At 43.4% G+C, this 18,485-nt stretch overlaps 1 protein-coding gene across 3 annotated transcripts in view; it reads right to left on the reverse strand.

Moving 5' to 3' along the window:
• Positions 1-2,217: 2,217 nt before the first annotated feature.
• LOC125461035 (uncharacterized) overlaps positions 2,218-18,485 on the reverse strand; it is a 61,222-nt gene continuing 44,954 nt past the window's right edge. For all 3 annotated transcript variants that reach the window (XM_048549471.2, XM_048549553.2, XM_048549383.1), the window contains 4 exons: positions 17,831-17,977; positions 15,818-15,977; positions 6,192-13,453; positions 2,218-3,482 (listed from right to left, as the gene is read on the reverse strand). In XM_048549471.2, coding sequence (XP_048405428.1) covers positions 3,471-3,482; positions 6,192-13,453; positions 15,818-15,977; positions 17,831-17,977 — 7,581 coding nt within the window. In that variant the 3' untranslated portion in view covers positions 2,218-3,470. The remainder of the gene's footprint in view (positions 3,483-6,191; positions 13,454-15,817; positions 15,978-17,830; positions 17,978-18,485) is intronic.

Consider the following 18,485-nt stretch of genomic DNA (forward strand, 5'->3'; position numbering starts at 1 on the left):
AGTAAGGTTTCAACACACAGCCACTAGCAGGGCTGTCTGTGTAGTCGTTACAAGATGACTGTGTAACTCAATGTAAACATACAGTGTGAAACGCAGTGGTGATGACAGGTTGCTTCAGAAGTGCTTTGGGCCTAGGTTTGTGAACCCAGCTTTTAAGACGAAGCCAAAAATGATGCCAGAAACATGAACTGCAGTTGTACCTCATGTTATTCCCCCTTCCTGCTTTAAATCAGGAGCTGCCACTGGAGTATCCAAAGGCAACAGGGTTCCATGGAAACTTTGTAAAAGAAATGCAGCAGGATTGACAACACGAACAAATGCATAAATGCTAATGCAGACGAAGGATTAAAAACAGAATTTTACGTACAGTACTAATGTCAATCATAACTTTTAGAATCCAATTTCAAAAAGGCCAGGGAAGAAGTGGGAAAGATCTTGGTTTTCAGCTTGAGTTCCGTTCACACAGGATTGATTAAATTAAGATGAAATGCAGTTAAAGAGAGTTCTCCTGTTCAATTACATTGCATCAATCTGCAACTCCTTTCCATATCCCTAACTTAGTTCCATACCCCCATTATCCTTAGCAAACAAAAAATGGACACAATTTGCGGAAGTGGATTCAATGCCGTATTATCACCAGGTGTCCAGTCAAGGACAAATGACCATGTGCAGTTTTATGGGACATTTTCAGAAGTATTCCATATTTTTTCAATGTAAAGGTTGTTAATGGCCACATTTCCCATGGTGACTGCTGCACTTTTCTTCAACAAGGCCTAAAATATGACATTTTGACACCTGAGGGATGGATGATGCTTCATTGCAGACAGAGTAAAGAAACCCACTTGATTGGCATGGAATTCTTGGAAGCAGTTTCCGAGATTCTAGGAATACAGACAGGTTTTAGTCATGAGAGATAATGGGAACTGCAGATGCTGGAGAATCCAAGATAATAAAATGTGAGGCTGGATGAACACAGCAGGCCCAGCAGCATCTCAGGAGCACAAAAGCTGATGTTTCGAGCCTAGATGAAGGGTCTAGGCCCGAAACGTCAGCTTTTGTGGTTTTAGTCATGGTTCAGTCTCACTGCAGCATAGGTTACAGATTTGGATCCCAGACCAGAGACATGGGTAAACAATCTAGGCTAACATCTCAGTACAGTACTGAAGGAGTACTGCAGTGTCAGAGGTGTCATTTTCCTGTTGAGATATTAAAGTTAGGCGCCATCTGCCTTTCCAGGTTGACATTTGGAAGAAGGGCAGTGGACTTTTCTCAAAGTCCTGGATAATGTTCATATGTCAACCAACATCACTGAAATAGATTTTCTAGTTATTTTCATATTACTGTTAGTAGGCATTATTGGGTATAAATTGGTTGCTGTTTTTCCTACAGTGAAATAATGATAACACTTGAAAAATACTTCACTGGCTACGCAACACTTTGCAGTATCCTGAGGTTGTGAAAATGTGCTTATAAATGCACGTTATTTCTCCTTCAGCTAACGCACTTGATTGGCACACCATCCAACATCTTAAGCATTTACTCTCTCCACCACCAATGCACAGTGGCAGCAGTGTAAACCATTTACAGGATGCATAAAAGCAATTCACAGATGCTCCTTCAACAGCACCTTCCAAACCTGCAACCTCTATCACCCATAAGAACAAGGGCAGCACGTGCACAGAAACACTACCACCTGTAAGATTCACCCCCATCCCCCAGTCACACAACATCCTGACTTGATACTATATCGACTGTTCCTTCTCTGTCATGAAATCCAAGTCCTTGAATCCGTCTTTAACAGCACCATAGGTGTACCTACACTATGTGATCTGCAATGGTTGAGGAAGGTGGTTCATCAGAATTTCCTCCAGGGCAAATATGGATAGGCAATGAATGCTGGCTGAGAAAGCAATGCCCACATCTCAAAAAGAATGAGCTTCTCTTTAATACTGCAGGATTAGATGACTACACTTTAGTGTGTTTTAACGCTGAACAAAGACTTAAAGTAGATATTCCAAGAATAGTAAAATATTGCTCAATGTTGTAATTTTCTGTGATTCATTTGTATAAATTATTTCTGTCCATGCTGTACAGGCACGTGATTTATGGGCTTATCATAGTCTTTCTCAACCAAGGCCCAATGAATTAAAGTCACGGAATAATTTTTCTTTGCTGTTCAAAATGAGATTGTTTAATAAAGCACCATATCACACACAGGCACCAAGTCAAATGTGTATTTCCATCAACGCAAAAACTTAGTAAGGTATAAAAAATATACACTAACTCTCATTTCCCATCAGCAGCACACATCACACTAGTATGCACTTCTCAAATCTTTAACAGTGAAGACTGAATGAAATAGCTATGCAATGTTGCAACATCTATATGTTTATCTCAGAAATAATGAACACTTGGAAAATGCAAACAGCCAATGGCAAGTATATAAAAAAATTAGACTTTTCCCATGACTAGTATACACTTTTTTTTCTTATGTGACATGACATCTACTTTTGGCCTTTAACAAGTAGGAAGAAAATAAATTGGGAATGGCAGACTTTTAATTGTATCAGAAGGTTTTGGTGTACTTGGCAAATGTCTGAAAAAATGCCACATTAGAATTTAGGTTTCCCTCTCTCTTATAAGGAATGGTTGCCTGCTGAAGGCATACCCTCGGAATATTTGCCAATTCCAGTGTCATGTTTCTTCAAAGTACCACTTAAAATCCTGATACAATAACATTTTTTATGATTAAACATTTGTTCCAATTTTTTAACGAAAAGCATTACAGAATTAACTCCAACAAACATGGCAAAAGAAATTGTGAAATTGAAATATCAAAGTACATCAGCAAAATGAAATGTCACAGACAATATGTTTCTTTGAACTCAAGAAGTTGAGGTTATTTTCTGTTACCTTGCATCAAGTACATAGATAGGTACCAATTCCAAGATTGCGCATGTTTTTCAACAAGACAGAAGAAAATACTTTCCCGTTAAAATAAATTCAAGCCACATGAGCACATTGTAAATATACTTGCAATAAAACCAATGGAAAATTCATGTTTGCTGTGCTTCAGCATTCATTATAGTCGTGATTCCATTGATCAGATATTTATCTTGATCTGACACAAATGTTTCATTATGCATTTTTATGTGCTGTAATCTTTGCACTTACTCAAAAGAATTAACTAATTTATACAGTGCCCCTCTACACAAGTAACTATAATTTGGGCAAACCTGCTTGTAATCACCTAGTCACCGTGAAGATCTAGTAAAATATGTAATCCTATTTCAAATATCAATCTATTTTACCAAGGTCACGTTCATTTGCTCACGTATTTATTCACTGTGAAAACGTTTGCCTTGCTGTTCATGATGCAAATAGTATTTGTCATTCCAGCTTAATTGCAGATCAGGAAGCACACACAGAAGCTTCTTGTTTGTGAGACGATGCTCAGTATGCAGAGCTCTTCAGGTCATTGCCTGCAATCCGCAAATTTAAAAATATATAATTTACTGAGCAACACAAGACAACAAATAAAAGTAATAGATTATGATAGCAGGAACAGATCATAGAGTTCATCGAGCTTAATCAGGTTAGCCAAAGGCCACTGTTACCCCATGCTGATTTTCAAAACTGCAGGACATATTTTGCTCTAGCTTTGACGGAAGGTGAGGTAGAAAGAAACATTTTCTGTCTTCTAGCACGCTTTATTTTTCATCTTTTCATAGATTGTTATTTATCCTGCTTCGGTTCCTTGAAACAGCTAACCACTTAGTCCCTGAACTATAACCCCTTCCTGGCCAAAAGATGAAGCTTCAGACAGGTTTCCAGTACTTTCCTACATCCAAAGCACTGTTAAAGCCTCCCACAAACAAACACAGTTTTACTTATGGGATCATCTCTTGTTGACACTGGAAGGCATGAGTATGATGTACACTCTGCCAGGAAACCTGGGTTCAGGATCCACCTGCCCTGAAAGTCATAACATATTCGAACAGAATGATTATATAAGATCAGAAAATAATGTTTAAGGGGCTTTTGTGGTGTTTTAGTAGTGTCCCACCTGCCCTGAATGTATGTGGTAACATATCCAAACAGAATGATTATCTGCGATCAGAAAAGAATGTTTAAGGGCCTTTTCTGGTGAATTGGTAGTGCCCCTGTCTGTGAGCCAAGAGGGCCAAGTTCAATTCCTACCTGCTCCAGGGGTGTGTAACAACGTCTCTGAACATGTTAATTAGAAAATATCTACCACACAGTATTTAACCTCCAGGAGTTGCTCTTCTATTAACTTTTATACCAGGAAAGAATGTTCCAAAAGACTGAAATAAACACAACTGATTTATTAGCACATCGTCTCGATCATTTAATTGAACTCGAGTCAAACAAGGAAGTTTTGATCCCATGTGCTCACCTTGTTCCCATAATCCCTTTATTCCCCTTGGTTTCAGTCACATGTCCAACCTATTCTCAAATGTTGACCTGGGGCTGGACATTTGTTACTGAAACCAGTCGTTTAAATTAGGAAATTTTCTGTCTTTGTTTAAAGGAACTTAACTCAGGGCAGCCAGTGGCTCAGTGGTTAGCACTAGTACCTCACAGCGCCAGGGATCCGGCTTCAGTTCCACCCTCAGTTTGCACGTTCTCCCTACGTCTGTGCGGGTTTTCTCCGGGTGCTCCAGTTTCCTCCCGCAGTCTGGGCAGATTGACTGTGCTAACTTGTTCCATGGTGCCCAGGGATGTGGAGGCTAGGTGGATTAGCCACGGGAAATGCAGGGTTACTGGGATAGCATAGGGGAGGGGATGCATCATGCAATGCAGTAACAAGAGCCCAACCAGTGCAAAAAGTCAGCAAGGATTCAATTTTAAAGCGACCTAAGAGGCAACTGTTTCATGCAGAGAGTAGTGCATGTATGGAATGAGCTGCCAGAGGAAGTGGTGGAGGCACATATTTAAAAGGCATCAGGATGGGCATACGAATAGGAAGAGTTCAGAGGAATATGAGCCAAATGCTGGCAAATGGGGTTAGATTAATTTAGGATACCTGGTTGGCATAAGCAAGTTGGGCCAAAGGGTCTGTTTCCATGCTGTTCAGCTCTGTGACTCTATGACAAATGTTGACTTTGTTTGATTGACATCTTTAGTTCTTTTCCTGCTCTCTTCTGTCAATGTTTTACTATTTATTGTGACAATATTAAGAGGTATGAAATATTTGAAACCTCGGTTATTGATATTTCAACGGTCTGTCTGACACTTATTTAGCATTGTAGGAACAGCAGTTTCTTTATCTTTAAACTGATTTTTTTTGCCTCATTAGTTGCCTCACTAGTCATAATATTATACAGTTTGTTGGTATATACACGGTACGCAATTGCATGAAAGTGCCATAAGTTGGCTTGAATCATACAGTCATACAGCATGGAAACAGACCCTTCGGTCCAACCAGTCCATGCTGACCATAATTCCAAACTAAACTAGTCCCATCTGCCTGTAGTTGGTCCATGTCCCTCAAACATTTCTTATTCATGTAATTATCTAAATGTCTTCTAAACGTTGTAGCTGTACCCATGTGCACCACTTTCTCCGAAAGTTTGTTCCACACATGAACCACTCTAACAAAGTTGCCTCTCATGTCTTAAAATCCCTCACCCTAGCAAAACAACACTTGCCATTCACCTTATCATGTCTCTCATGATTTTATAAATCTCTGTAAGCCCACCCTATGCTCCAGTGAGAAAACTCCCAGCCTGTCCAGCCTCTCCTTATAACTAAAACCCTCCATTCCCAGCAACATATTGGTAAATCTTTTCTGAAACCTCTCCAGCTTAATAATATCCTTCTCATAGCAGGGTGATCAGAACTGGATGCAGTAGTCCAGAAGAGTACCGTACCAACGTCCTGGACAACCTCAAACATGATGTCCCAACTGTTAAACTCGAAGGTATTAGCCATGAAGGGAAGTGTGCTAAATGCCTTCTTAACCACCCTGTCTACAAGTGATGCAAACTTCAAAGAATTATGTACCCAGGTCTCTCTGTTCTCCAACACGACGCATGGCCCTACTTTTAGTTGCATAAATGCTGCCCTTGTTTGTTTTACCAAAATGCATTGCCTCACATTTATATTTCACTGTTGTTATTATCCACTTAGTTTCCACTTGAGCTAATGTCACAAGATTTTGATCTTACCATTTTTCGCTTATTGGCGGGAGGATTATCAGCTTCACAGTCTCCTCCATTTTCAAACAATGGAGAGTCACAGACCCGTCGTTTTCTTATGTTAGCCAATGAGGCACGGTGCCTCTTGTAACCTGTAATGAAGTCTGCATGCACATTCCACTGAGCCTGTGCTGCACCATCCGCGCTGTTCTCAATCTTTAATGAATCCTGAAGCATCTTGGAGTCACCCAGCAGTCTCCTTTTCTTGCTGTTTTGCCGCATCTGGTGGGTGAGAATGTGAAGGGTGGAGCTGCTGCCCTGAGCCGTCACCTGCCTCATGTCCATAATGCTCTTCATCACTTCCATTACATGTGCCATCTTCCCCAGATCTTTCTCGGGCTCCTTGATTAGTTTCTCTAGAACCAGCACCAGTTGCCCGTGGTTGTACATCAAGTCTGATTCAGTATAGCCATAGTTAATCGATGCTGCATAAGGTACAGCATTCACATATGTTTTCACACCAATATCATGCTGCTGCATGTACTGTTTAACAGCAATTATTTCAGACAGCTCCCTTGACAGTAGTTGAACTGCATAGGTATAGTTGGTACTTTGCCTATACTCATAGATTAAATCCAGTTCTTGTTGTAGTGTAGAAATCGCATGTTTGAGTGCTTCACCTGGGTCATGCAAGTATTTCTCACGGAACAAGGAGAAGATGGAGGTGTCTTGTTGATTGTGAAGCAGTTCAGGGAGTAAGGCTGGGTCAAACCACAGCATCCCTCTGTATGTTGCTTGGTTTAGCTGACGTGCCATCAGGTTTCTCAGATAGTGAACTGTCTCATACATCATGATCAGCTCAATGTAGACCTCCACCGCTTGTGGCTTCAGAAGAACGGCGCTGGTATCATGAGAAATAAGCCCAGCTAAAAAACTCGCTTCTGTCAGCAGGACCTTCTCTACTTCAACGTCCTGCAGTACTTGGAAAAGTCTTCTCAATGACTCCAGTTGATGTTCACATGTGACCAGAAGCTGCTCCAGTTCCTCCATCTGGGCAGCCTGCGACCTCTCAAGAATTTTCCCGACAGAATTGTTTTGGTCCAGAAGGGGATAGAAGTAATTTCTGTGACAGCTGCCAAGTCTGGGTACTTGGTGCCCTGTAAGGGTACCCTCTGCTGCTTGGAGTGCCATGGCCTGGTCAGTCCCCAGCAGCATGTTGCAACTGTACAATGGATCTGTCTGCTCATTGCTGCTGACACATATGCTCTCTGAGGCCAAGCTGTTGTATATGTTGTACAACAAGCACAGTGCTTCTCTGTTCAACTCCCCGATTAGCTCCTTTAACTTATTTTTCCGAATGTGGCCCTCTCCCACTTGGGTCAAGCCACTGTTTAATTCTTCACATTTTACTCTCTTCTCCCAAACAAGCATCTTGGCAGCATTGAACTGCAAGTGTTCTAGTCCAAACCACCAGAGTTCTTCGTTAACAGGCGGCCAGCTGTGGATGGTGCGAGATTTTGCATTTACAAAGTCGATAATGATCCACAAATGGACCAACTTAGCCTCGTCCCGCTGGCCTTCTGGTAGGCTGGTATATTTGTCTATCAGTGTCCAGACATTTTTGCGCAGGACTTCCAAACTCTCCAGATTATCCCCATAGTTTATACTGGATATTAATGGGACAGAAAGACAGAAGTAACAGCAGTCAGAGATGTTCTGCATTACTGACGAGCATTCTTCTAATTCTCGTCTGTTTTTGAGGTAGACATAATAAGCATTTTGCCCTTTAATTTCAGTTTGGCAGGATTTCAGAATCTGAGCCTGATAATCTCTTAGTGCTTCAAAACAATTATTCTGGATTCTTGCTTGGAAGGAAGGATACAAGGTAGACTGCTGCTGGTAGCCCACTCTCTCGGCCAGTAAGTCACTGTATAAAGTCTCATCGTACCACAGCAAGTTTCGAAACGTTGGAAGACCTCTCAGAAAACTGATCTTGTTTTCTAAGAACTGCACTGTTTCCATCATCATTTGGAGCTCCACATAGGAATCCAGGGCACTTGGCTTTAGTTGTACAGCCTTGACAGTATTCCACTCGCTATTACGCAAAAACCAGTCCCCACAAACAAAGGTGTCTGCAAAGGACTCGCCCTGGGAGAGTTCAAAACTTGAAACAAAGCAGGGAAGCATTTTCTCGCAGTTCAGTTTCAACTTTTCTAGCTTGTCCAGCAGAGGTGTGCTATCAGCTTGGTGTAAAATCTCAGATATCTTAGCCACAAGACTTCCAGATATCTGAGCTTCTCTCACGTTTTGTGGCAGAGGGTTCTTACTGCCTATCCTTTCCATTGCAGCAGCTTGAACTTTGACACTGCCTGCCTTCTGATTAACTACAACTCGACTGCTTTCTTTCAATGCAGATTCATTATCTGAACCTATTTCTCCTTTCTCCCTCTCTGCTTCAGGAGAATCCTCATCTTTAGATTCAATTCCCGAATCCCCTCCTGGGAATTTTACCATGTTGAGACCATCCTGGAAAGCTAATGCTTGAGATTCCACGCAGCCATTCACCACGTGGGAATCAGCAGTGGGCTGCATGATATTGCAAGGCACAGAAGATTTAGCACCCCCCCATACAGCAGGATGTTCCAGGTTTGTTCCTTCACTTTCACTGCTTGTGACTTGGTCTTCAGTCTGAGATGCTGCATTGAAATCAAGTTGAAATTTATGCTTTGCAACATTGACTTGGAAATCAACACGTGACTTAGTTATCTGATGCTCAAGTCCAGTCACTGCTGTTTGCAAAGCAACAGCATTATCCATGCTTTGGTACAACTCAGTTCGAGATTCTGCAGAGAAAGATTTAATGGGACAATTTGTCTCGACATTTTGAAAAGGACCTTCCGGTTTTGTGACAATTAATGTCGCTCTCTCAGAGGAGTTGCTCTGCAGTTCCATCTCATGGGGGTAAACTACATCAGCCTTTGTAGGCCATTTAGCTATCCTGAAAGGAGCTGGATGGTCGAAACTTTGAGATCTGCCAGGAAATGTCAATTCCGATCCGTCACGTTTGCAGTCGGTCATTTGTTCGTTGATCGATAATTTCATCGCTTTGAAAGCACATTGAGTTTGCAGCTGGCAATTTTCAAACTGAGTCTCTGCTCCTTGCAGTTCCACTGAGGATTTCATTTGCTGACTTTCTTCCAAGGTCTCCACAGTTTGGGAAGCAAGAGGAATTTTCACTATTTGGGAGTTGTTTAGGAATTCCACCATTTGAGACTTTGGGTGAGAATTCACTATCAGCGAGTCTACAGGAAGTTCCATTATAGTTTCCATCTTGGTTTCTCTCCCAACAAAGAATTTATCTTTTTGACGGTTGATAGGCAAGTCCAATTGGGATTTCTCAAATCTGGAGTTGCACAGAGATTCTGTTGATTTCGGTTCTGCGGGAAGTGTCATTTTTTCTGCACTCACCAAGTGATGTTCAACTGGTGGCTTAGCTGAAGCGGACTTCGCTTGACTGTCAACAATAGGCAGTGTAGTCTGTTCAAATAGTTTACTGGAAAGATTCACTTTGCAAGGCTTAAGTTCTTGGGAATGATTCAAGTTTGAACCTGGGATTTGTGCACAATCTGTTTGCATGATGAGACAGTGAGGATGGATTTCCTTCATGGTGTTTTGAAACCCTGCTGAATTTGTTGACGTACCTGCTGTGTTTAGTACGGTGGCCAGTCCCACCTCAGCTGAACTGTTGGCTTTCTGAAAGCACGGGATTTGCTCAGGTGTATTTGTCCATTTTTTGAAACTTGCACTCGGCCCATTTTTATAGAGCCATTGACGACGGTTGTGCAGGCTGGATAATCTCTTTGCTTGCTTTTGCTTGTTGAGTTCGCCACTTTTGGGGCATTTTTCTCTAACAGATCGATGCCAGTGTTTTTTGCAATATCCTTGACCATCTACTTCACTGCTTTTCAAAAAATCATCGCAATTACTCTGGTAGGACCTTGGCAGTGAATGTTGGCTCTCCCCCACACCAATGCTTTTCACAATTTCCGAAGACTTTCTAACTCTCTCAGAGGCTTTGTTTAGATTTGTCACTGCTTTGGTAAGTAACTTGGACCAGCGGCTGCTTTTGGTTAAGGAGGCTTCCCTCGCCAGAACACTTGCCACTTGAGCAATGTGCTTTTCGCAATTGATAAAAGCACCAATATGTCTTTCATACAGAGGGGTAACATTAATGGTACAGTTGTCGTTCCTTTGGACTTTCTCCTTGTTGCCTTCTTTTAAACACATTTCCACACGTGGAGCATATTTTGCGGATGTTCCTGTGTGAGTCAGAGCCAGGGTCTTATTGTTTGGCAATCTCTGTTTCCGAAAATTATCATTAGGATCTAAAATGCCTTTGATTTCCCCAGTAAGCTGAACTAAGCTGTTCTGTTTATTACCTTTGTGTTGCTTACTTCTAAGCTTTTGAACTAGTTCATGGACGGTCCTTCTATTATCTGTTCCTCCCCTATCATTTCTATTGTCTTGTCTGTTTACTTTTTTAATGTCAGGTTCACCATGTATATGCTGAAGATCTGATGAAACATTGCAGTTTGAGGCAACTTGAGAATTCTCTTTTACGCAACTGATTTTCTTTGAGCTATGTTTCAGTTCTCCCACATCCTTGTCTTGTGGTTCCAATGCTAATTTTTTCACACTCTTTTCTTCCAACAGAGTTTCTTCACAGGAGTCATCACACAAAGTATTGGGATAGTCACCTGCTGATTTAGTGTGACTCATGATGTTACCTTGGTGAATGCTCCCTGTATAATGGGTTTCAGCTAGAGACTTCACTTCTGCTAATCTCTCTGCGTGGTCAGACACGTTGACCTTCTTGTTAGAGTGGGAGTTTGCCAAATGATCAACATACTTTGCTGTGGCTTTGCAGTGGTGACTCTTTGGACTCTGAGAATTGCCACTTTGTTCACTGCCTGGAGGTTCTTTATCCCATGGCAGTATAGAGAATAAACATTCCTGCTCACAGTTGACACCAGGCAGGGGTGCTGCTTCATCTAATGTATGATGCATATCATTTTTAAATATCAATCCATTTGCATCACCTTCTGCATTTGTGAAAACCAGGTTCAGTTCTTTATATCCTGTCTGCAATGAATCCTTAAATCTTAGACTTTCTGCTATACTTGCAGGTTTAATAGTTTCTCCAATCAAAATGCCTTCTGAGTCTTTCCCAACTGCTGTTAAACATGTCTCAGTTTTGGTTTCAGTCCGGTTTTTGGACTCTGTGTCATTTTCACCACAGTATTCTAAACTGGTGCCAGGTGTCACAAATGGCTCTATCAATGAAAGATGCCGATCATATACTGGATTAAAATCATTGTTTAGTGTTATCTGCAGATTAGGAACAACTGCTCGCCTGCCTGAGGTTGAAAGGTTTTCACCTAATGATGCTGAAATCTGTTGGGACCTCTCATCATCACCATCTGCAAACCATGAACAATGAAGTGTCAGGTGACCAGGTTGAGTTTGAGCTGGAGGTGGGAGATGGTGACCAGATCTCTTAGCAGTTCTGGTTGAATCTGGACTTACTGTCAGCTCATTCTCGTTTGACTGTTCAAACAAATTTTCCCATTCAATCCGTGCTGCTAAGAAATCAAGCAAAGGCTCTACGTTCGGCAGGTCATCACATGTTGCATTTTTGTCTTTACTTGAAGTGGTAGACACTTGTACTTCTCCCAATTGAAAGCTTGAAAACAATCTATCCTCAGCTTCTCTGATCTCATCATTCTCCCAGGAGCTCTGCATTTCCTCAGTCACCACCACTTCTTCATTCAACCCCACTTTTCTGCTTGCTTCAAAGATCCCCATTATTGCAGGCACTTCATAACTGTGTGTAATCTCCACATTTAACACACTTTGATTGGAAGAGTGATCAACAGTGTTGAGGAGGTCGAGCTGATTGTGTGTGGATTCATCGGGCATCACAGAAGGAGAAGCTATACGCGTCTGAGACTCAGTGATTACCAATACATCTTCGCTCACACTCGTCCCTTTATTTCCGAGAGAGTTCTGCAGCTCTTGCTGCAGATCCCCTGCTGTCTTGCTGGATTCAGGAATAATTTCCTCAGCCTTGACAGATATTTCAGTATTAGTGACTCTTGTGTGCAAGACCCCACTGTCAGAACTCCTGTCATCAAGGAACTGATTGTTTACTGCTGCAGTGGAGTTCGATTTATCACTCGTCCCCTTCGAATCAGATAATGTGGTTGCAGTTTGCTGGTTTTCCCTGGGCTCTGGCAGACAGCAAGTGGTCGGGCTAAAGGCCAGTTTAGAGCTGTGGCTGGGTGAACTGCCCCCAAGTGTCAAAGCACATGAGCAGGGCTGGGCAGTTTGTCCTGCAAAATAAAACAAGTCATACGGATACTTCCCATCAGGAGTTTTGGGCACAATGGCACTGCAGGGTTTGTTAAGACCGAGTTCAATCTGGTATCTTTCATAGTATTTGTCGTACTTTTTAAGCCTGCAGTAGAAGGCTTTTCTGTCTGTGCTGCTCAACTTCTTCAGTGATTGAATCTTTGACAGTCTCTCTTTGTCGCATAGCACCAAGAATGCTGAATACTTTTGCAACTTTTTCTTCACCTCACTTTCGTACAACTTGATGTCTTCAAAAAAGGGTTCTGTCACGTTTGCCTTGTCTGGAAGGTCACGTATTTGTATACCCGAGTCCACTTTCAGGCCTAACCCGGTTAGCGAAGTGAGCCCCCTACCTGGCTTTGCTTTGCTTTGCTCGTGGTGCTGAGCAGCTTTAGAAACATCTGGGGCGCACTGGGAGCCACTGCCAGCTACCATGATAACTGGTGCTGACCATCCAAACGGCATACTCTTCTCACGCTTCGCCGCTATGTCCTGCAGCTCCTGACCCTGCACTTGCTCCTGTACAGTTCCACCCCCAACTTGAGACCAAGCTGCACTCTCGCTCCGCTGCTGGGCAAGAATGGAGGAACGTGCTTTGAGGAAGCAGAGGGTTTTCATTAGGACATCGAGTTCGATGGGTGGTGAGACTTCCTTCGGGACTGGGCGTTCCCTCTTATCCTCGGCACAGATGTGCCTCTTCTGCAGCCTTGGGTCTTGGTTAGTCATTCTCGTTACCACTTTGCCAACACCATTACCAGGAGAGGATGGGATGGGGGGACCAGATGCAGCTTCCTTTTGACCAAAATGCTGGTACACAACTCTGGCGTTCTTTCCTCTACCAAGTCTTTGGGCAACTGTGCAGCTCTTCAGTTTGGGCATCTCTGTTAGGAATTTTACAGTTGGGAAAATGGAAGAAGTAATATTGGTATTAATTCAGATCCCATTGTCTTATTCAACAACAATAATTACTACGATTACTATTTCCAACAAGGTCCCAAATTTCTTTGGCCTTTGGGATCATTCTCACTGCAGCCCCGCAGCGAGTGTAGAGAAACGGCGAGGAAACAGGATGGATATCTGAATCCTGGCCTTCAACTGGGGTTTTCTGCAGAGTTTCTTGGATGGCCTGGGATGGTGGGTAGAGGGCAAAGGTGTGGAAGAAACCTCAAACCCCTCCCTAAAAACACACCAATTAGAGAAGGGAAATAAATGCTGGTATAGCTGGTGGCACCCACATCCAATGAACGAATATATATATATATATATTTCAAAAAAACAAGCCCACGTGCTGTCATCAGGCCTTTTGCTATGTGGGGCAAGAAAGATACCCTAAACGAGGTGACAACGGCCCACTCAATTTACCCCATCCACCTCAGTGAACTCAGTACCAAATCTTAGAACTCTGCATGGTGTAAGGGCCAGAATCACAGCCCGATGACACAGCCAGAGAAATTTCTGTATCCCTGGGACTCCTGTACAAAATAAAACCCAATAAAACTGCAGATATTGAGATGTTCTAGAAGATCCTTTTCTTGTTATGTTAATATTAATCCTGGCTCTGATCGCAGGGTGCTGAATTAATCCTGGCTCTGATCGCAGGGTGCTGAATGGAGATAAAGGTACTACAGTTGGCTTCAGAACCACTGCTTCAGAGAAGTGAACAACTTCCTGTTTTATAATTTATGTCAGTTTAATGTGCGTATGTGTGGGGATTCCATTTGAAAATAGGAAAGAAGTAAAATTTCTTTAAGATACAGCAGCTGGCCAGAATAGCAGGTCAACCCATTGTCTCGCTGCCTTACAATAAGAATAAGATTTTGGGTCAGCTACCATACAGTGTTCCATACCCAAAGGCCTGGGTTCAATGACTTTAGGGCAGGAGGGGGTGGGGAGAAATATTAAAGGGTGACAATTTATCAGCCTGCAAGTTACCTCTCATGTTGTGCCCCCATGTTAACTTCACCACTGACCTGCCAAAGAATGCAGCACAAGTATGCTCCACTTAGATGTGTAAGGTAGGGTTCTCACCTGGATACCCTGCAAGCCTCTGGCTACTTCAGGCGCACTAAGCCCTGCTACTAAAAGAGGGCAAATCGGGTCACAGCGACAGGGAGAGGCCATTCTGCCCCTCTAGTCTATCCCAGCGTTCAATCAGATTGTGCGTTGGGATCAACTCCATTCTGTAATCCAGAGGTTTGTAAACATTATTTGAGTCTGTTTAAGGTAGATTAGATTCCCTACAGTGTGGAAACAGGTCCTTCGGCCCAACGAGTCCACACCGCTGCTTGAAGCTTCCCACCCAGACCCATCCCTCTATAACCCACATACCCCTGAACACTACGGGCAATTTAGAATGGCCGATTCACCTAACCTGCACAACTTTGGACTGTGGGAGGAAACCGGAGCACCCAGAGGAAACCCACACAGACATGGAGAGAACGTGCAAACTCCACACACACAGTCGCCCAAGGCTGGAATTGAACCCGGGTCCCTGGCGCTCTGAGGCTGCAGTGCTAACCACTGAGCCACCGTGCTGCCCTGAGATGAATAGATTTCTGTTTACTAATGTCATACAGGGTTATAAAGTAAAGGGCATGACTGTACTGAATGGTGGGGCAAGCTCAACAGGTTGGACAGTCTACTCCCATTCCTCTGATTCTGTTTATCTGTTGAATGGCCAAAGAAAAACAGCTTTTGTTTTTAGTATTGAAAGTTCCAATTCTTCCTGCAAACCACAGCCGTCTGGAGGAGAAAATTGCAAATAGCCACTGCTATTTTTGTGATAAAGTGCCTCCTGATTTCACTCTTGGGTGATCCAACTCTAGTTTCAAGGTTGCACCTCCTTGCTTTGAGCTCCTCCACCAGAGGAAATGGTTTCTTCTGAATGTAACACTGCTACATTCCTTTAACATCTCATTATATCTCCTTCATCCATCTAAATGCTCAGGGTTTGGAGACAGGTCGGTGCAACCCGTTCATTTAAACCCTTAGCTCTTGCTATCATTTCTGGCAAATCTACGCTGTATCCCACAACAACAAAAAAAGCATATTAGGTGCCACTGGTGGTCAAACCAGTGCCAATTCCACCTCTTCATTCTATGAGTGACCATGTGGCAAAGGTGCCAAAAACCATTTACCACCTGATCGCAGACACTTGTGCAGGGTCAGGGGCAGAGCCACTGGCAGAGCAGAATTATGCCAGTGCAGCTAAGGCAACGGGCTTTGGACCTGATGCATTCTCTTACCATGCAGTGAAGGGGTTGTGGTTGCAGAACCAAACCACAAAGGTGCCACAGCAGTCTTCACCTTGTGGCCTGTGAACCTCACTGTAACAAGGGCATAGGGCAGGCATTGCCTCGGATATTCCATCGTCTTACAGAACGCATCAAACTCATACAAGTACACCTAAAATAAAATGCATAAAATAACAGGAAGGTTACTGAATCCAGTGTTTCAACAACAGAATTCCCCCATTGTGCCAGCGACTGAGAAGATTTCACATGTCACTATTACTTAAGGGAGTAGCTGTCAGTGCAACAACATTTGTGTTGTAAGATATTGGAATACGTCATTAAAGACTGGGAGCAGAATATGTACAGGTTGCTTAGGAAGTACAGACTGTGTTTGTAAGGTAGGCTGACAAATAACATTGAAAGGCTGCAGCAAGGACACTTTACAGGGATAGGCCCTTAGATCATTGTCTCCCAGGGCTACTCATTTGCTTTCTTGGCACTTATTCACCTAGTGTCTACTTGCATGCTCGCAGTATCCCTGGCTTGCCTTGCCTTGCTGTTAACTTTTGGTTCTGATCGTACTCCCATATTGATGTATTCTTTTGCGCAGATACAGGGGACCTGTTATGCTGGTTATTTGGAGTCTCTATGGGGTTTGTCTTTTCGGGTGGAACAGCGAGACATCAAACTGACACCTACAGCATGTGCCAGCTTCCAGAGCGGCAAGTGGACTGAGCATTTATTCAATAACATGACCATGTTGGAAGGTGGGTGGGGGCAAGTCCTCAGTTTGGTAGGTGGGATGGTCACTGGCTTTCAGGGACCATCAGTCATGGGTGCAGTCCAAGAACGGTCAAGGGGCTTGGCCATGGTCAGTAGCTTGCTCAGGCTGGGCATGGGCAGGGCATCTGTCCAACTACAGTCCTGGGGGCATGTCAGTGGTCAGTTCTGTCAGGGGAATTTCATATTGTCAGTAAGGGATCTACAGGGATCTGGTCAGTCATGTCTAGAGACTGCGTGTCGAAGCAGGTCAGAGGTTCAGGATTAATTGGGATCACTATCAAAACGGGTTATGGTCAGGGAGAGTCACGTGGGTGGGAAGAAGAGGTATATGCAGCACGTATATCATTACATCATATATCATAAAATTATAGCAGTGAACTACACTGATTCCAATGATATGTTTCATGGTTGATTCCGGCCTGGGATGGGAAGGTGCTGCAAACACTTCCCTTTTTGATGCAATAAGTTGGTCACTCAGTCGGCATGGCGTCTTCACTGAGTTGGTGCCCATGCTGTGACCAGGGTAGGTGTGGAACAGACAATGGTACTGCTGAAACTGTGGTTTCACTGCTTGGACTGGTCTGGTGGGTGCCCTCCAGGATAGCCCACAATAGAGTGTGCCTCATCATCCTGGCGTGTTGGAGCCTGATGGACTGGATGCTGAAGAACTAGGGAACAAGAGCAGTCTTCTGGGGGCTCCAGGGAGGAGGAAGCTCTCCCAGTCCATGACAGAGCTGAGTGGTGAGTTGTTCCCAGAACTCATGTGTTATGATGGGGCTAGAATTGAATGTGAAGGATGCTATCTGGAAAGAGTGCATAGTTAATGAGGCTAGTTTGGTAAGATACTGTGAGAAAGCTTGCTAGGCTTTACGGTGAAGAGCCTGCCAAAAAAACTCGGTTAAATTCACCCTTACCCAGGGTGGCTAAATAAAGAGAATCAGTATGGATTTGTGATGGGTCAGTCATCTCTGCTTCACCTGGTTGAAGCTTTTGGTTGAGGCTATCACTGAGGCTGTGAACATACAAGTGACAATATCAATGCCTTATAAAAACCTCTACGGGGGGTTTGAAATGCTAGCCTATTAGATATACTTTTGGAACCATTTGGTGTCACATCTGTAGTGGGACACTCATTATTTTTGAATCTGGTGCCATACTCTATATTTTAATGTGTTTGAGATGCGTGAGAGGTAGGTAAGTTATTCACTGCAGAGTGGATTGGGTTTAAAAGCCAGAACTCACCGCTGAGTTGACGATCTGCATCTCAATTGAGTCCCTGAGGTTGGGTGGAATTTGGGACATATGACAGTCAAACTTTGCTGTAGGGTCCACTTCAGCCTTCCCCTTTCTCACGCACGGTGGAATTGTCCTCACTTTTCCTAATAGCACCTTCGAAACCAGGAGGACATTTTCAAAAGTTAGTTGGTGTAAAACAGCTCACCAATTTCTATATTTGACATATACACAACAGTAAAAATAATTCTCCCCTCGAGAGGTGTCAGCATGAGGGGGAGATTCCCGGTTCTTAACACCCACATGAACAGTTATCCTAATCGCCCGTGCCATGCCCTGCTTCCACATGCAGCATCTGGTTCCAATACAGGGTGTGATACAGGAGCAACTCAGCATCAGGGAGAGACCAGTCTCTCTTATGCACAATCTCACGAACCTCTCTCTCTCATGCACAATCTCATCATCTCACTCACGCATGATCTAGATTTCACCGCTTTGTCCAAAGGGATCAGGGATATGGCAGGAGGGTGGGATGAAGGAATTGAGGTCAATGATCAGCCTTGATCATACTGAATGGCAGAGCGGGCTCAGGGGGTTGAATGACCTACACCTTGCTCCTATTTTCTATATTTCTATGCAATGTCGCCAGTTTAAGTGATAAGAC

The sequence above is a fragment of the Stegostoma tigrinum genome, chromosome 1 (assembly GCF_030684315.1).
Source record: "Stegostoma tigrinum isolate sSteTig4 chromosome 1, sSteTig4.hap1, whole genome shotgun sequence".
Taxonomy (NCBI): Eukaryota; Metazoa; Chordata; class Chondrichthyes; order Orectolobiformes; family Stegostomatidae; genus Stegostoma; species Stegostoma tigrinum.